Source organism: Gouania willdenowi, chromosome 17 (genome assembly GCF_900634775.1).
Source record: "Gouania willdenowi chromosome 17, fGouWil2.1, whole genome shotgun sequence".
NCBI lineage: Eukaryota > Metazoa > Chordata > Actinopteri > Blenniiformes > Gobiesocidae > Gouania > Gouania willdenowi.
In genome coordinates this window covers 510,455-531,291 of record NC_041060.1, presented here as the reverse complement: position 1 = coordinate 531,291, position 20,837 = coordinate 510,455, and the positions used below count along the sequence as shown (strand labels likewise).

The 20,837-nt window shown below is 40.3% G+C and overlaps 1 protein-coding gene across 1 annotated transcript; it reads left to right on the top strand.

Moving 5' to 3' along the window:
• Positions 1-16,583: 16,583 nt before the first annotated feature.
• Positions 16,584-19,207, top strand: LOC114479145 (serine/threonine-protein kinase PSK1-like). The gene has a single exon (XM_028472662.1). It carries the CDS (start codon positions 16,613-16,615, stop codon positions 18,902-18,904), a length of 2,292 nt encoding a protein of 763 aa, XP_028328463.1. The 5' UTR covers positions 16,584-16,612; the 3' UTR covers positions 18,905-19,207.
• The last annotated feature ends 1,630 nt before the right edge of the window (positions 19,208-20,837 follow it).

Below are 20,837 nucleotides of genomic sequence, written 5' to 3'. Positions count from 1 at the left end.
TACCATTTCACACTTTTGTGAAAACAGCTTTTTTGAGAGCAGTAAACATATTTATTTTTTGCACGTTATAAATACCTCTAGCCACTAACAGCAGCCATCAACACACACGAAAGTTGATCACAAGAAACGAGGAGCACCAGTAGATTCATTACACCACCTCTGGTTCCTTTAATCATATCACGTGCATGTTTTACATAACATCCTTTTTTTAATAATGTTTCAATGTACCAGTTCATCAGTAATGTGATTTATGCGTTTGTCCGGGAGCAAAACTCCGCCCAGTCACCAGATTATCTGGATACTATTTGGACCTTAACGCTGATCGGTAAAGTTGGCAGATATTCACAGATGCAGACTTCCAGCATCAATAACTCTTTAACGAAACATCGACACATCAATAACACCTCTTTACCATCAGTGTAAGGTGGACAATATGATACAAGATCATTTTATCAAAAGTTTGCCCCCGTCTGTGGGTCCCCTCTGTGTGGTGAGATTAAAACATGAAGCTCTCGTCCATAGTTTCCCGTAAATATCCAAATATCAGACAAACAAAAGATTTAATTTTAAAACAGAAAAACACCTCGTTTGGTTTTTCATTTTTCTGTATTTCTGTTTTGGTTTTAAGTTGGTAAAACAAAATAACCACAGCGTTTATTTGTTATTTTGATTTGGAATAATCAGAATAACCAAAGAACGAAGGGTACACGGATTGTCAAGGGCTTCCTTGGTTACTGCTCTCAGACACACTTCCTCATCAACGAGGCCGGACGTAGGTCTGCTCGTGTGTGATGTAAAAGCAGCTGTAGGTGCACAATGTGCGGAGGGGAAATGTTACACTTCCACTGTCTGTTCAACCTTGTTTGGGAAAATGTACGCCCAGAAATCTGCCTTCCTGTTTTTCAGGTGTTTCTTTTTCTTTTTTAATGAATAGTGTTTTATGTAGAGCAAAGGTCATAATAGGGTTGACACTGTTGAGGATCTGCTAAATGTCTTTCAATGTCGTGCCATGTGCAGTAACCTTGGAGTGTGCATCATCACCCCATTCAGAGCATCCGATTCAACCCGCAGGAGAAAGTGAAAATGAATCGTTATTTTACAAAATCTCCCCAAATTAAATAAAAATTGTAAGTATTTGTCACTTATTGCTTAGATATAGTTGATGCCTTCCATACTTTGTCTAATTTATAACTGGAAGTGCAAACTTGGGCACATTATGCTAGGCTAACTAGCTACTCAATACTCACTACACCTCTCTATTCACAATTCTCCTAGTCCAACCTACTCACCACTGATTGGACAGTCGACAGCTGCGAGTTTTTATAGAGGAGGCGGAGCCAACAGTGGTGGTTGTGATGTCAGAAGCCACTAAAACATCACAAACCATCATGATTGTATTTGAGTATAATTAATTTGGGTTCAACCCATAGAGGGTGGTCACTTTTACATTTTTACAATAAAATAAACTAAATTAAAATACTTTTAAAAATCAAGATTTGATCAACAACACGACTTATTACCAAATACATTTGTTTTTAGCAGGAAAAAAGTTGTTTTGGGGTTTAGTTACTCTTTAACTTGAAAACCAAGCCTTGCTTGGATTTTGAGTTGTTCGCTATGGCAACCATATTTAATACACATTTAAGAAACCATGCTAACAAAAACCAACTATGGTATTCTGTTTCAAAATGATTGCACAGGTTCAATATGAAGGAACCCTCGATATGAAGACTCTCAACTTGCTCGTTGTGTTTTCCAGATTTGATATGTGAGGTGCTCGCTAGAACCAACAACAGTGGCATAAAGTACAATATATATGATTGTATAATAGTGTAAAATATGTACAGTGTTGATTTCCAATGTTAGAATGTTTGTAACAATAACAACGATAATAAGTATGATGAAGTTTTATTGTGGGAAAAAGAGATTTCTGAAGTTCCGTATCAGGGTTGTAGAGAATCGTTGAGTTTGGTCTGAACAAAGGAATGTAGCATGTTGACTGATAGGTGACGGTTTTTAACTATAGCGTTAGAACGAGTAGAATGGGCTTCCCCTCCTACTGTAATACACTGGCTTATTTCTCACATCCACCTTATACAGTGATGGCAAACACTTTGTAATACTCAGCACAAAGCAAAGCAGCAGAATAATGGAGGGGGATTGGAACCAAACTTTATGAAGTCACATGCTGATCAGCTGAAGTACAGTATTAGGACAAGGCAGAGAAGTCTTGTTCCCACTAATGTCAAGCAGTTTACAGTGAGCAACAGCAAATACATTATGAAGAACATCATTAGCACCTTGGTTTTGTTTAATTCCACAAACTAAAATACTATGAAAATGTGTCAGGAGTGAATTATTACAATAATGATTCATCAGGTGAAGTGTAAACTGTAGCTGTTACACACGCCTGGATTTTCTAAATATGAAGAGATTTTCTATGTTACAGACCAAACAGTTTTAATCACACTGTGTGTGTGTGTGTGTGTTCCGATAATCTCAACACACACACACACACACACAGATCCATTCTGTCACATCACCGATCTTCCTCCAAGCCAGAACTTTTGCGTAATCAAATGAGATTCAATGACGTGATGTAATGCTGCGTTCCAAGCAACTCGGAACTCTGGATGTTACGACCTCCTACTTTGAAAAAGTGACTTGTAGCCACTTGAAGTCAGAATTCCTACTTGGTAAAAAACAACGTCAACATCCTGCCGCTGAACTCAATTGAACACGTAATTTCCAACTTGGAAATGTCGAGCTCCGAATGACCTTGAACGTGTCATTACGTGTTCCTCTTTCAGCTTATGATTACGATTGGCTTTGAAATGAGTCAGAAGTAATAAACTTGTCCGACCCATTCCAGAGCCGATTTTTGGGACAGATTAATTATTAACACAATCTCAGACTACAGGATAATCTTATAGAACAGAAGATAATCTGGTGTTTGCCATCCTTGGTGAGGAAAGAGGAGAATGGGGGCAAAAACAACCTGATTATCTTTGTGTGTGTACCCCGTTTAGGTAAACAGAATAACTTTAGCATCCCCGTGCTAGTCTGCTAGCTCTGTGACAAAGCACCCATTCCAAGCTTAACTAAGTCTCTACAAAGCTAAACAAGAAGGTTTTCAGATCATTTTAAAATCAAGTTAACATCAGAAACTCTGCCCCAAACTTCATTTCAATTTCTGAAGTTTTTAGAAATTAAAGTCATTTAAATGATATGAAAGACACATAAATTAAGATGTGAATTATTATGCCAGTGAGTTCATATTTTTGCTGAACCTTTTTTGGCTGAAAATGATAAATTCACATTGTCTCCTTCTGTTTAAAAGCGATTATCCAAAAGTTGTTATCCATGCTGATGCCAGTTTGACTTCAAAAACAAAGTGACACTTTTTCTGTTTTAATCGATTAAAATTAGTGGATGCGAGAAAAAAATAAACACAAGAAATCACTGTACGAATGAAGTCAAAACACTTCCTGAAGATACTTTGCCTCTTCCACGTCATCTTTGTATTCTTCTACAGGACTGAATTTAAGTCACATGACCAATAGTCAACAACTTGTTTGTTTAAAAGTTAAAAACACGCTTTCAAGCAGCAATTTAGACTAAATCCCAATCAGAGGATTTAGGAGAACAACTTTTGGATGACTAACTCCTTCATTTATAAAAATGTGAGTTCCTTGACTAAGCAACAAAAATACAAATATTCCTAAGCATGATAATATTCTTTAGTTTAACAGTTTTAGATATGAGACATTAATAGTCTGCACTTGAAGTTAAAATGAGGAAACGACAACTAAGAGGTTAAATTTGAACATTTTACCTCTCTCTGGCACTTTACTACGGAGCCCCAGACTTGACATGGTATTGAATTGTGGCCACAGGTAACTTCCTGTTTACAAGAGTTCACTTTGCACCAAAAAGTCTGATGTTATGCATGTGACGCGTCTGTACACACAGAGCTGGACACACAAACTCGCATTTTAACACTTTTAATGGTTGTGCGACATAAATAAAAGCATCATGATAACAACACGGACCGCTCAGCACTCTGGTCCTCTTTGACTGCATCTGCTGTTGCTACGGCAACTAGTCACGCTAACCACCAGGAACGATATCAGTATTATCAATTAGTATTTCGTGGCAGGAACTAGTATATCATGGCCACAAGTAGTATTTGGTGGCCACAGACAACTTTTTTGTGGCCATAAACTAGTATTTCGTTGCCGCAAAGTAGTTTTTCATGCCACAAACTAGTGTTTTGTTGTCACAAGCTAGTACTTTGTTGCCGCAAAGTCGTATTTCGTGACATAAACTAGTGTTTCGTGGCCACAAAGTAGTATTTGGTGGCCACAAACAACTATTTTGTGGCCATAAACTAGTATTTTGTTTCCACAAATTTGTATTTTGTGGCAACAAAGTAGTATTTTGTTGCAAAAATTGTGTCCACAAAATACTAAATGCATCCACATTTTATTTTTTTTGTGACCATGTCATGTGTCTGTACTTTACTTATGTGCTTTGGCCCTGATGCTTTTCAACATTTGTATTTGTTACATCTTTTAGCTGAACTCTTACCCACAGACGCCACAGCTTTTATGACAAAAGTGTGACATTCTACTCCTGCTAACTCTATGATTTGGTTTTAGTGGCCCTGGCTGCGAGCCTTTTAGATGCCTTATTTACCAAACTGTTATTCTATTCATTAGCGGCAAGAGTACAGTGTATATACAGGTAGTATTTATCTGTATTCCAGGGTAACATAGCATAATATAATGTTTCTCTCCTTCTCAAGACCCTTTCTCCAACAGTATGTTTACTGTGACTTCAAGCAAACCTAAAGAAGTCATTATTAAAATGGGAATTCTGGTGTTTTCTATTTGAAGATAAATACGCTTAGTTTTTTCTTTATAAAATCAGTACACTTTCAAAAGGACGGTAAATACTGACATGGTCTCGAGAAGGTTATGGTAAACCTCAGTGCTTGGTGTTATCGACCCTTAAATAACAGGTATTTTCTGCACTAGTCAAAGTCCATTCTAAGATTGATATAAATTAAATCCGTTCCCCATCAGGTCTGTGTTGTATTCTCTCTCTCTCTGCAACCGTACCATGCATATGTATCGCCATACCCAGTTTCCTCAGTGTTGCTTGTTGTAAAGAGTCTCTCATGTTGCTGTAATAAATATGCTAATATTTCTAATTTCCCAACTGAAGCCTGTGATGCACTCTTCATTTATAAATCTAGTTTATTTTTTATTATTCTGCCCTCTTTTAAAAAAACAAGTCATTCCTGCACACTTGCAGAAAACCATAGAGAGTTCAGCCGTGCAAAATTAAAAATATTTTTGACGGCAAAGTGTGTTGAAGCAGCGTTAATTAAATTCCAGCGAGTCTTGCATGAAATCAATGAATAAGGCTCAGAATTTCAAATGGTGTTTGCTTCACTGATACATTCACAGTGTAACTCACACCAGAACCACAATGGTTGAATATATAGTCAGTATCACTGTTGGCTCAGTGTGTATCATGTGTGATAACATCTTCTCAGTGGAGGGGGGAGGGGGAGGGGTCAGTGACTCCTGGCCTTAGTTAACCCCTTAATGCACTGGCCCAGTAGCTGTCACTCTATGTTACTGCCATTACACCTCATTTAGCATCGTATTAGTCTATATTCCTCTGTCGCTGACTTCTTCCTTCACTCTCTTTCCCTAACACACACACACACACACACACATACATACACACACACACACACAAAATCAGGGCCTGTTCTCCATTACCTACCTGCCTTTTCCTAATCTTTCTGCTGGCCTTGTGCATCTACACTCATCATCCATCCAGAGCAGACAGACAGACACACACACACACACACACACACACACACACACACACACACACACACCTCCTGTTCCTTCTTTTGCATCTTTTTTCTGCCATTTCATTTACCACAACTCCATCCAACCTGTGTTAATCTTTTTGACAAAAATATTTCCGTCATGGTTTTCGTCATTTAAGTGACAATAACGCTGTTAATTCACACTGCAGGTCAATTTCAATTTTTTTCTGCTCACGTGACATAGATAGATACTGTAGATATACAGGAATGTCCAGAACCGTAGGCACCGCAGCGGACAGAATCTCCTACTACTCTCTTTATGGTCGCCTTCTACTTTTAAACATGTTCATAAATGATTCCTTATTCCATTAGCACCCAAAGAATATCTGTAATATTATGTGAATATCTGTAAAATTCAGGTTTTTCTATTAGCTCTGTCTGCTAGCGTAGCATCTCTTCTTCACTGCACAGAATAGCTGAATCCGAACCAAACACTGCATTACCAGCGCCCTCTGCTGGTCCAAACTAATATCTGGCGGCTGCAACTGAAGGAAAACAATCATTTTCTCTAAATATTTCCCCAATAATATAATAAATCTTAACTTTCACAACATTAATGAATTCAACTAAATTAAATAAACATTATTTTTACCAAAAATTCAACAAAGAAAAGATTCACTGGTAAGAATAATTCACAGACTAAAACTCCTGCGTCCAGGGTACTGGGTTACAAAAATCACAAATGTAAGGGTATTTATCAGAAATATTATGAATATTAATGTGCTTGTGTTAGATATATTAATGTGCATAGATATAACTAAGTATATTACCAAAACCATCTCCAAGCAAACCACATTAAATGATGTAAATCATACAGATATGTTCCAGTACCAGACAGTATTCTACAGAGGACTACTAACAGACCACGCCCCCATACTACTGCTATACTATAAGTTGGTATATTTTACACTGGAAAGAAGTAAACTGATAATGATGCTCAATTCATTGTTATCATTACCATGGAAACCAGATTTCAACTTGTAAATACTGTACATCATGCAAACAAAACTAAGTGTGAAAATACATCATGTTAAGAAAAGTGCTCCAACACAGACAGAAGTAAAGCCACAATTACACTAATATAATGCACCAAAGGCCACCATATAGCATCATTTTTGCAAAATTTGGGGGGGTCAGTTCAAGCTAAAATAAAGGCATCATGCCATAATCGGGCGGAATAGGGGCCATATTTACTTCAGCAAACACACTATGGCACGTGACGCTGTGTTTTGTGCACGTTCAGGTCACTTAGTTCACAGACCCTCTTCGTTCACATGAGAAGTCGCATTTGTTTTTTAAATGTGGACGACTACGTTACACAAAAAGATCGGATTTAACAAAAAATCCAAAATGAGCATCATAACCTGCAGTGTGAACGTAGCCTAACTAGACTTTTAATAATTGAAAAAAATACATGTTGACAAAAACTTTAACAAAATATATTGATATTTTTGTCAACTAAAAAATTATAATTTCTTCACATGGGACAAAACCCAGTCAGAAATCATGTAATCATGTGTTCACATATTTACAAACATTATTACCATCCAATATCAGGTTGATCAATACAGAAGTGTATCATACTCATTTGAAAAATAAAATCCCTTTTTTGTTTTTCTCGCTTTTTTATTTTTTTTTTTCATGTTTTTTTGGATAATTTTTTTTTCTTCTGTTTTTCGTAATATTTATTTATTTTTTATTTTTTTCAGTTTTTCGTGCAAATTTTTTCCCCTCCCTATTTTTTGAAAACAAAAAAAATTACTCCGAAAAACAAAAAAATAGCCCAAAAAATAAACTGACCCCACACTTGATCCACTACCACCTGACCGTGGCTCAGGTGGTAGTGGGTCGTCTTCTGATCGAGAGGTTGGGGGTTCGATCCCAGTACCTGACTATGTGTCGACGTGTCCTTGGGCAAGACACTGAACCCTAAGTTGCTCCCAGTGGTCGACTAGTGCCTTGCATGTCAGTCCTGTCCCACTGGTGTGTGAATGTGAGAGTGATTGGGTGAATGAGCTGATATGTAAAGAGCTTTGAGACTGTTTCAGTGGTGATAAAGCTCTATATAAATCAAGTCCATTTACCATTTACACTCTTCTCTAGATCAATGCTAATTGAATCTTTAAAAAAAAAAAAATGCATAAATGCTTATGCTTTATATTTTAGTCGACTATATCTGTAACTAATTTAGTTGACTAAAACTAAGTTGCATTTTGACTAATGACTTTTTTATGACTAAAAATAAATAGAAACAATACATCCAACACTCAACACTAACATATTCTCCCCTCTTGGGTGCTTTCCTTTCTTTTGTCTTACCGCCATGACCACTGTTTTCCCCTTCACAATAAAAGCCTGTCCATATTTTCAGCCTATTGTCTCCAGGTGTCTCAACAGGAAAAATGTCTTTCTACGTATTTATTGTGGATAACAGAGGCCACCAGGATTGAAATGGATTCATCACGCACTTGCTATTGACATAATGTGAAAAGGTCGAGCGTCCCAATGGAGACGCTTTAAAAGGCCATCAGTGACTGATGAGTCTGTCACGTTTCTATCACATACAGCACACGCAATGTGTCGCATTCCCTGCTTCTGCTTCTTCTTCCTGTGGCTCTGCTCTTTCTGCCACACTGTGTCCTCTTTTAGGACACACACACACTCGTGCACACACACTCAGACACCCCTGAGAATAGTAATTGGGCCTCTCTGTCATGCTGTCAGGTGTGGGCTCGAGTGTCCCCTTATGTGCAACAGTGGACATTAAAATAACACAAGAGACCACAAAATGTCATAGATCCACCGTGACCTCTGCAGGGTCGGCCATATGGGTGAAAATCAGTGTGAGTGTGCGTGCACGGCGTTTCACAATGTTCACAACATAGATAGAGTTTGAGATTCATGCCGGGTGGGGGGGGGGGGGTGCAAGAGAAAAAACAAAATGAAAAATATAGGCCGTCTTAAGACCAAAATAAAGCAAAAATGACTTAATAACATAATTGATCAATGCGTTGAAACGTACGTGCATGTTCTCACTCATTCACGTTTTTAAGGGATTAAATGCTTCTTAAAAACAGCAGCATAACACTAGTATCATATACCGTTAGAAAGCTTAGAATCTTCTGTTTTTAACAATATAAACCGTTCACAACAAACACACTCAGATATTTTGTCATAAATAAACAATCCTGCACTGCTCACCTTTAAAATGACGCCATGTTTTACTCAATCCATATAATCCATTTAAAGTGGTCTCAAAATATTCTTAAAACATTAAAAAATGTAATGAATCCCATCATTTAGTCCAAAACAGCAAAAATGCTGTAAAAAAAATGAAATGTAACGTCCTATTTACAGGAAGAAAGCAGCTCCGCCTTTCCTTTCCTTTTCTCTGTGAAGCTGAACTGTGTCATTAAAAATCATAATTTTTAGATTCATGTTGTATATTCATGATAAAATCAGGCTGGCGGACGCTTTCTGCTTTATTTTACTGCAATACCATACATCGCTTCACCATTTACATTGTGAAGAAGACTTACGCAACAGTAGAAAAACCAACCTAAAGACTCAAAAGTTTGAGAACATTTCACTGAAAACTTCACACCTGAAAAAAACATGAAACTAACTAAACTAAACTATATATACAGTATATGCATTTTTTTTTTTTTTTTTTTTAATAGAGGAAGACGATGGTCACATGACTCTAGTGCCAAAAAATTACTTTCTGAAAGAACAAATTAATTCATATATATGTTGTACAGTAACTGTGTTTTATGGCCCTTCATATGTTTGTATATTATGTACATGATATTAAGATTACTTTGAATTAACCTAAGCAAACTCTGCGTATTCACGTGCAGATAAAGTGTATGTTCTCCAATGTATAGAGACAGAAATGACGTAAAAGATAAGAATCAGCATTGGAAGAGAGATTTTATCAGTCAATGGTGAAATTTGCTGGAGTTCCTGGTTTAATGCGTGTTGTTCCCTCTAATCTCTAATCAAATGTTGCCAGGTTTACAGCGGCTCACAGTTGCTGTGTCTGCACACACATCAGTGCTTTTTCTGTCTCGTGAGCTTTTAGATTGCTATCAAAGCGATTTCCTGTCTCAAATTTTCATCAGTAATCAAAGTTCCTGATTGAATTTGAAAAGTGAGTCCGGGCTCTATAAATCACATTACATGCCTCGCTCCCATCATGCCTCGGGAACCTGACGCCGCGATGGGCTCATGCTAATGTCGTGCTCTCTGTGTGTTCTGAGGGGATTCAGTGGGAATGGGAAATAGCTGCTGGGACGTGATCTTTGACGTGTTCTGAAGATGGAGTCATTCCATGTTATTTCAACACATGGCCCACGTACTTTAGTCTCACAAAAGTCTGAGAGTTAAGACACGCCCAGTCTATACAATAAAATCTCCAAAGAACAATCTATGCCAGCGATTCTCAACTGGTGAGTCAGGACCCAAAAGTGGGTCGCGGACCTATACTGGTCAAAAATAAATAATAGCCTACTTTATGTCTGTCATGTTGGACTTGTCTTTTATTTTGAAAGAAACTTTCATTTTGACAGGCATACTGTGAAATGCATGTTGCACATGAAAATATATAAATTTATGTTTTAAAAAAGATTATATATGTGTTTTTCAACAGCTATTTTTGAAAAACTAAATTTGGTTGAATTCTAAAAAAAAAGTCGGTCGCGATTTAATTACCGTGGCAAAATGTGGGTCCCAGGGTGAGACCAGTTGAGAATCCCTGATTTATGCTACGCTAACTAGCTACTCACTACTCACTATACCTTTATTTACTATTCTCTCAATCCAACCACTCACCACAGATTGTTGAGTCCACAGGTGGTAGTTATTAGGCCAGGCTTATGGCCTCAAGTCAAATATTATGACGGTTGGTGGTACCAATCATTGGCACATACTAATATATAAATGGGGCCCATTATGACTACTCCTTCGTTAGTTTTCTTTTGATCAAAATGCAGTTTGGTATGAATACTCATACCCTTTTTTTGAAATGGGGCCCGGGGCCCAACCCCAATTTCCGGTAATTTCCAAATTTATGGGAACATAGTCGTGTGATATTTCATTTCAAAGGTAATTCAACGTAGAATACGACTGTGCCTCACACAATTCGATTAGGGTTCGAGGGCAATTTCCATAAAAATAATTTTCTCATTTATTTGTGAGTCAAATATTGTGACAGTTGGTGGTACCGAATCATTGACACATGCCAATATAAGAATGGGGCCCATTACTCCACATGTGCCACCCCCGGGGGCTCCATTTTTCAAATGACTACTCCTCCGTTAATGCTCGTTGAATCGGCTGTAATTTGAAATAGATATTCTATGAGCGGATGTCTAAAGCCTCTCAGAGACATTTTTTACTCGGTGAAACCGAGTCATTTGACTGAATTCTTGGGGCGCCGGGGGATGGGGTTGGTGCCTGGCTGTGCCCGGGGGTGTCGCCGTGCTCCGCGGGGCCGGCGCGGTCTGGGGGGTGCTGTGGGGGGGGTCTCCGGCTGTGCTGCTCCGGGACCCGCAGTGCCACTTGCCCGTCTGCGCCATCTACCCTCTCGCGTGGCCCGCCATGCGGACGGGCCCGGCTCACACCGGACAGGCCTCCTACATGTTCACTTCACCCCACTCCCAGCTGGTCTGGCTCACTCACAAAATGCACCATGCACCACACACCCATACCCAACCCTTGGGGGGCTGGATGGTGGGGCTGGGGGTGGAGGGGGCCGCCACCTGTGTTACTACGTAGTGGCGTGGGGGCGGCCCTCCCACCTCTAGTTGCCCTACTAATCCCTCCAATTTTAATCGCATCTCAACATGCCACCCCCCGGAGGGTGTATCATCATTTACACCCTCCGGCCTATTACACCACATACACATAAATCCACAGAGGCTGGATGGGGAGCACCGCTCCCCTCCATCCCCCTTCTTTTAATTACACCCCATACATTCACCAAACACACTCATTCACACAGGGGATCGGGAAGTGCCTCTCCATTGGGGAATGGAGAGGCACCATAACAGGGTGGTGGGTTGGTACACATATTTGGGCCTCTCCGGTGGGGGCCTGGCCCCTCTGTTGGTGGCTGGGCCACCGCATAGAGTAAAAGTACATCAGGATGGTGCGGTCGGGCGTGGCGGTGGGTCACGGGGGGGCTTTGCCGGGGTCTCTCCTTGCGGGGTCTTTCCGGGCGGTGTCGGCCTGGTGGGGCGCGGGGGTGCCTCTCCTCCTTGGGTGTGGCTTGGTGCTTGTTTCGTCTCCTGGTGGCCTTGGGGGCGGGCCCCGCGGTGTGCGGGCCCGGGGCGGCCTGCCTCGCCGGTTTGGGGGGTGGGTGTGCTGGGGGGGTGCTGGTGTCCTCACCGGGGTTGGGGCAGGGTTGTTTGGCGCCTCGGGATGATGCTGTTTACTGGGGGGGCGGCGCTAGCTGTTCCGGTGGTTGAGGTTGCTTTCGGCCGCCTGGTGGGTATGTCCTGCCGTCCGCGGACTGGTGGGTGGGTCCGGGGCATCTTTGGCTGGGGGCTGCTGTCCCGCACTGGATGTGTGCCGTTGTGGTGCCTCCGTCCCCGCGGTGGGGGTTGCCGGTTGCTCGCGGGCCGGCGGGGAGCGCTGCCCCGTGGCTTGCGCTGTCCGGGGGGCGGCGGGCCCTGGGCTGCTGGCCTTGTGCCTTCTGGGGCTGTGCGGTCCTACCGGGCTGTGGCCGGGTCCTGGGCTGGGGTGGGGGGCGCGTCCCGGGGGGCTTGCCCTTGGGGGGTCCTGGTCCCGGGGGGTGCTCCTGGGGCCCGGGGTGCTTGGCCGGCTGGCCGGGCCGGTCCTGGCGGGGGTCTTCCGGGGCGGGTGGCGCGTGCCGCGCCCTTGCATACCTTCTGGTGCGGCCCCTGCTTGGGCAGTCCCCCGTGAGGCAGGGTGTCGGGGCCATAATAGGGGCCACATCCCGCCGGGGCGGTCTGGCTTGGCCTCTGGAGGGGGCCCTGGCTTTAAAGAACTGAAGCTCGTGGCGCGGGCGGCATCAGCATCTGGGGCGCCCGGGGGGGCTAGGTTGGGGCACCTGGGGACCGGCGGGGGGACTCCCGCTCTTTCTGCTGGCCCGACTGCTTCTTCGGGCCCGGGGGCGGCTCATGGGTTTTGCAGTAGCGGTTCTTGGAATCACATTTGTCATGGACGCACTGGCCTCGGGCTGTGGGATAACACTCATACTGGGCTCAACCATAGACACGTTGTTCCCAAATACCTGTTTTATGTAACTTCCACTCACTTCCTCCTCTGTTCACAGCCACCATCATTATTCCTAAGCTGCACACTGGTCACCAGACTGGCTTGATAACACAACAATAAGCACAATATACACAACCACAATTTCACATCGCATCACTTGAAACTTATTGACTATTCCCCACCCATTCGTTTTCCTATCTTGTATCCCTCCTCCCTGTTAACTCCCCCCCCCCACCCCCCTCACCCTGGTGTAACACTGCCCTCTCTTTTTTACATCCGCCCTTTAATAAAGTATTTACCCTTCCCTAGGGAGGGCTGGTGATGGTCACAATTATGCAATGAAATAAATTCATTTATTTAATTGCAATAATAAAATATGCATTGCTGTTAAAAGATTGCACTTCTTGTAGTGTTAACCTTCAACAGCATGTGCAGACAAGGTGAAAAAAAAAAAAAGTTATAGAAGGGGAGGAGCCAACAGTGCTTTTCTTTTTCTTTTTTTTTTAAATCAAATTTTATTGACAAATTGCAAGTTTACAAATTATTAATAAAACATAAAGAGAACAAAAAAACAAAGTCAGGAAAAACATCACTAGTGAGAATAAAACCAATAAAGGCATTAAAGTGTGTCTCCTGGAGGTAATGGAAACAGTTTTACATACAGAAGTAGAATTCTTTCTGCTTTTTTGTTTTTCATCTAATAACTAAACTTGAGAATTTTAATTTATAAATATGGAATTTTGCTCATAATATTTTGAGAGCAATGATGAAAGTCATTGATTTATTGTTGTTTTCAAAGATAAATAGTAACATCTTTTGACGCCATTTCTATCATGTTTTTGGTTCTGTTGTATCCAAAATCCTTAACTGCATTCCAGAAAAATAACGTGTATATGGGAAATCGTAAAACAAATGTAAAGTCATTTCAGCTTCATTAGAAACAAAAGCACATTTATCACTCTTATCTGAATATTTGGAATTTTTTTAAATTTTATTCTATATACAAAATTGAAATGGACATAAAAAAGCTTTTTTCCACTTTATATTTTCAAAATATGAGTTCAGGTGTAATTTTACTGTGAAAAGGAGATTTCCTTTCTTATGTTTATTATTTCTCTTTGCATCAGTTAGTTTTACACAACCTAATATTTAAAAAGTTGCATATTTGATAAGCCAACAGTGCTCTTTCATGACGCATGATGGTCCAATGACCTCACACAGAAAGATGTTTTTAAAAGGTGTAGAAAAACATGAGCGAGGTTTGTATCATGACCACATAATCCCCCACCAAAAAAAAACATCCCACAAATGAATGAGAGGCAGACGTAATTCTCTGTTAGTGGTTCGACTCAAATGGGAAATGAACCAAAACTCACTGAAATCCTGATCTCCATCAACAGACAATAGATTATATTCTCTAAAAATAGAGGCAGATGCTCTCTGATTGGTGGATTAGCAGATAAACATTTAATGTGTGTTTACAATGCTAACGTCTACATCAGAGGTTGGCAACATTTATCGTCACATGATCAACATTCATGTCAGCATTAGAATAATGAGTGATCTGAGCATTAATACAGGAAAGAACAAAGAGTTTTTATAGTCATTCTGTGTATGTTTGTTGTGAGATAGATAAACTATCTCATGAGTTTTCCACACCGTGGGTATCGACCGCAGCAGTTACCATGGTAATTAAAACATAAACGGTAACCTTCACCGTGGTTTACCGTGATACCGTAACCGTTACATCCCTAGTGGGTATGGTGAAGACCACTATGCAAGTGTTAGAAAGTATTCTGATAATAATAATGTAAATATCAATTACTTGGTATATTAAAAAAAAAACGCCATATAAGGGGGCACCAAAAGAAAATCTGGCCTCGGGCGCCAAAGAGGCTAGGGCTGGTACTGTGTCTGTGAAAAGCACTATACAAATAAAGTTTACTTACTCATGAGATGTTGGATATCTGTCCAATACTATACACACCTGTTCTCTATGAAATGTTTGAATGATTGAATTCACAGTGGTTGGTTGCACCCTCTGACCAGCCTCAGCCACTGTGAGGCCGTGATTGACAACATGGTCCACAACTGTAGCCCTCATTTCATTAAGAATCGAACTAATACCTAAAAAAAGGTTAAAAAACAAAAACAACAAAAAAAAAAACAGTACCCTTCTTAAAACTGTCGTATATAATTTTCCCCAGTTTTTTCACATCAGATCTTTTCAACAACTTTAGACATAACCATAGATATTATAATTCTGTATTTTATTACAGCCTTGACTGGGTCAATAACTGACCCTACACTCTTTGAGCTTAGGTAACACAACGGTACCCTTCATAAAATGTCATATATATACAGTGGGGGCAAAAAAGTATTTAGTCAGCTCATGCTGCCATTGACTGTTTGTTATGTTTCTTCTTTTTTTAATAATGTTTTCCTATTTGTTTTATTACGGTGATGGTCTTATTAATAGGTGGGACTAAAAAGAAATCATCTTTAGCACAATAAGTAAGGAAATGTGTTCATATATTAGATTTTTTTGTTGATTTCCTTTTTTAATGATGCCACATTTTAACGGTGATGAGCAACAGCGCTGACTATGTGGGTGACAGTGACACCCAAAAAACTGCCAATACTTCTTACCTCTACTTTTTGCACTTGTGTTGAGGTTTTATATAAAATCCTCTGTGATTTTGCCAACATTCAATGTTTAATGTAATGTTACAGAGAAATTCCCCTTTTTCTGACATGACTTTAGCGTTATATTAATAATCTAGTAGGAATTATACCACTTTTCATACAAACTGCCTTTTTCATCTACTTTAATTTACTGTAAGAGCTCACACTCATCTTCCACTCACAAATCAACATGAATCCAAAATAAGTAGGATTTTATGAAATTGTTACATTTTAAGAAGAAAAGAAATAAAACTACTGTACATAATGTTGTAGACATACACATGTACAATCATACAAAGCATTCCAAGGTGAATGAAATATGTTGAATGAAACATAATGAGGCTAAAAATGACTGGTTTTATGTCAGGTATAATCTGATAATATGTCTGCATATCATAAGATATGAGTTTTAGATGATTTAAAGTTGATCAAGGCATATTATTGCATTGGTAACTTACATGCAGTGTTGGGTAAGTTACTTTGTTACAAAGGACTAGTTATTTTCACGTTCAGTGCAAATGAAGTCTGTTAGATACATGTAAAATAAATACATGTTTAAAAATAATTGAGGATATTTTTCTGCCTCAGCCTGTTTTGTGTGTTTTTGTTATTTTATGTCTTAATGGAGTCATTTTGTGTTTGAGTTGTTTATTGTGCGATCCTAGTCGTTTTGTGTTTTGTTGTTTTTATTTACATTATTTATCATGAAATAAGCTCACAGGAAAAGAACCTATGACATCATCAACAGTCGGCCTATGACATGTATGTTCTGTGATGTCATTGATGCTACTGGTTCTTTGTTTCCTTTTATGTTCATTTAGACCTGGAATATCTGTCACCATGTTTGGATGTGTGAGGAACGTTTTCAAAAAATGTATTAATAGAAAAAATAGTAATAATAATAATAATCCATCATTTTTACGTAGGGCTTTTTTGAGCACTAAAAGAAAATTAAGGAAGTTTGTCCAAAAGTTCAAAAAGGACAAATCCAAAGCTGCGAAGAGGACATGCATCCCACAGCAGATACCACACCAGAAGGATGATGAGCACCACGAGGAAGAAATATTCAGTCAGGACATTATCTCGTTTCCAGACTTGTCAAGCATATCTTCAGACTCAGAGTTTGGTTGGAGTAGGACCATCACAAATCAAAAGACTTGTACCTGGGCAACGATACCGTCTTTTCCTTCATCTTCCACTGGTTCAAACCCAACTCTATCTTCAGCATACGTGAATGACTCTGTCCTTGAAGCCCTGGAATATTCTTGTCATCACCCTGATGCCATGAAAACAACATTCCACCGCAATTCAGCTGTCCTGAGCAGCAGCAAGGAGTTCACAAGCAAGTACAAAGAAGAGGAACTGCTCGGTGAAGGTGGATATTCACAGGTTTACGCTGGAGAATGTCGGTCCACTTCTACACCTGTGGCTATAAAACATATCCCCAAGAAAGACGTGCGGTTTGCGCGAGTGAACTGTCAGGGTAATGTTTATCATGAGATCTTGGAGGTGTTCCTCATGGAGCAGGCGGCCGGTCGTCTCTGCGATGGCAGCTTTGAAAACCCCGCCGTGATTGGCCTCATGGACACCTTTGAGCTGGAGACTGAGGTGATTATCGTCATGGAACGACCCCCGGACACAGTGGACGGGCATGATTACATGTTTAAAGTAAAACATGTGCCAGAGGACCAGGTCAAGATCATCTTTAAACAGATCATCAACGCCGCATTGCTAATGCACAAAAATGGCGTCTTCCACCGGGACTTGAAGCTGGAAAACCTCCTGGTTGATAGGAACAAAGGAACTCCTGAGGTCCGAGTCATCGACTTCGGCTGTGGGGATTTTGTGGAAAACGAGCCCTTCAGGGAATTCAATGGAACTCCAGACTTTGCACCACCAGAAGTTTGTCGTGATGAAACTTACAGGGCCGAGGCTACGACGGTATGGCAAATCGGAGTCATGCTGTATATGATCTGTACCAGAAACAGTTTCGACACATTGAAGTACATGGAACAAGACAACAAGGTGCTGGGAAATGTATCGAAGAAATGCAATGACTTCTTGAGCCGGTGTCTGGCCTTTTACCCAAGTCAACGTCCAACCTTAGAGGATCTACTTTTACATCCCTGGCTGGAGTTAACTGGCCCCCACTCAAATGACCCTGTCCTTGAAGTGCAGGAATATTGTTGTCATCACCCTGAAGCCATGAAAACAACATTCCACCGCAATTCAGTTGTCCTGAGCAGCAGAAAAGAGTTCACAAGCAGGTACAAAGAAGAGGAACTGCTCGGTGAAGGTGGATTTTCTCAGGTTTACGCTGGAGAATGTCGGTCCACTTCTACACCTGTGGCCATTAAACATATCCAAAAGGAAGACGTGCAGTTTGTGAAAGTAAACTGTCAGGGTAATGTTTACAAAGAGATCTTGGAGGTGTTCCTCATGGAGCAGGCGGCCGGTCGTCTCTGCGACGGCAGCTTTAAAAACCCGGCCGTGATTGGCCTCATGGACACCTTTGAGCTGGAGACGGAGGTGATTATCGTCATGGAACGACTGCCGGACACAGTGGACATGTTCGATTACTTACTTGAAGTACGTGTACCAGAGGATCAGGCCAAGATCATCATCAAACAGATCATCAACGCCGCATTGCTAATGCACAAAAATGGCGTCTTCCACCGGGACTTGAAGCTGGAAAACCTCCTGGTTAAAAGGAACAAAGGAACTCCTGAGATCCGAGTCATCGACTTTGGCTGTGGGGATTTCGTAGAAAACGAGCCCTTCGGTAAGTTCGATGGAGCTCCAGCATTTGCACCACCAGAACATATTTGTGGGGAAACTTACAGGGCCGAGGCTACGACGGTATGGCAAATCGGAGTCATGATGTATATGATCATTACCAACGCTGGTTTCGATACATCTATGTTTATGATAGAAATGATAGAAGGCGACCTGGTGTTGGACTATGTATCGAATCAATGCAATGACTTTTTGAACCAGTGTCTGGCCTTGGACCCAAACCAACGTCCAACCATAGAGGATCTTCTTCTGCATCCCTGGCTGGAGTGAACTGGCCCCCAAGAACCTAAAAGTTGTTGACAACATGGCAGACACTGCGGGTCCTTCGTAGACTCATTAGTCTGTTGTTTGTAGTGATTCACAGAGAAAACAAGCGACTGGAACAGAGAACGAGCAAACACTGCACTCAGTGCGCGCTTGTCTGGATATAAAGCAGTGGATTGAGCGGTTGTTGTTCCAATCTGCTCCTCCCTCCCCGACAAAATCGGCGTCCACCGTCAGCCGGGAGTGTGCATGCATTCAGCGTTCAGCAAAGGAGGAATAAAGTTCTTCTAATAAAGTTCTTCAATGCTTTTTATCCTCATGTATCATTTTATTCTATCCTACCTGTGTCTAACTTAGTGATTTACAACTGACAGCAAGTCTATCCCTCCATGTTAAAGTGTATTTCACATATTAAAGCACATGTATCCAGTGTTGTATCATACATCATGTAGAACATACTGTAATAAATAACAACACTGCTTAATTTGAGCTACTTTACTCTCATTCTTTAAGTAACAGGAGGTGCTGAACATTTCAAGCTGTTTTTTGGATTTCATTAGTTCATGTTTTGATACTGTAGCAAAAATGAAGCAGAAAGCGGCCGTCGGCCTCATTTTATCATCAATTTACCAATTATGTTACTAATCCTTTTTGCATTATTGTATATGTTACACACATTGTGGTTGGTGTGAATCTGGAGACGTTCTATATATTTAATTAGTCATAAGTATTTAAATTAAAAAGAATACTTGATGAGTCAAACCACCACTAGAAGGTATTTTAAATGTTTTTGTAGCAAAGTTACAGTGTTCACTTCAGTCTTCAAGGTGCAGCTATTTCAGTTCAGTTATTTACTTGTTTGTTTCTGTAAAACCTTCTATCAAAATAAGACAAAATGTCAAAAGTAATTTTGCTCATGTTTTCTAATTTATGTAAAGTGTCTTTGTCAGTATTAGGAATGTAACGGTGTGAAAATTTCACACCACGGTTATAGTGACCAAAATGATCACGGTTATTGGTATACTGCGGTATTTCTAAAATGTCTTCAAAATGTTCAAAAAACAGTGATAAATTGAAGTAATTTCACCAAAATGTATATTTAAATAGATTTGTAATATATTAAAGTCTTAACAATAACAACTTGAACAAAACACTGCAAAGTCAACATTAAAAATGGTGCAAAATAAGCATTAAATACAGTAAATAAAAAAGACTAATCAAAACTGTAACATTAACAATAGTCACAGCAAAAATGTATCAAAAATGCAACATTAACACTAACCATAGTAAAAAAAAATGTTTTTTTTATAAAAATAGTTCAAAAATAAATATTATAGTAAAAGATCCAAAAAGCACAGGTGTAATTTCACACTTTCTACTGTAAAAACATCAACTTAAATTCACAGATATGCTATAAATCAGTCACACGCTGGTTTTCTTTCTGTTTTAATTACAGAGGCTTTCTCAAGGTTCCTTGCACACACACACACACACACACACACACACACACACACACACACACACACACACACACACACACACACACACACACATTCATCCACCCAATCTGTCATCTGTATAATGGCTGCCATTGACATGTGGGCATGTCGCCCCCCCCCCCACCCCACCCGGGGGATTTGACAATGGGATTAGAAAACACAAAGTATAGGTAACGGTGCCTTTGATTGTGTACTAGTGTGTAGAATGAAATGGGCAGCGTTTATCACAGCGGGGGAGGGGCAACATGAGGTTGTCTGATTCCAAGGCCACATTATCAACTTTGATGTGAGAGTTTATAATAATGACCAATCTGAGCATTCATACAGGAAAGAACAAAAGTTTGGTCTGTTTTTTGTTATTGAGGCATTTTTGTGTGTTTGTGTTGTGGATTTATTTACTTTTTTCTCATTTTTATAGTTTTGCATATTTTTTGTTGTAA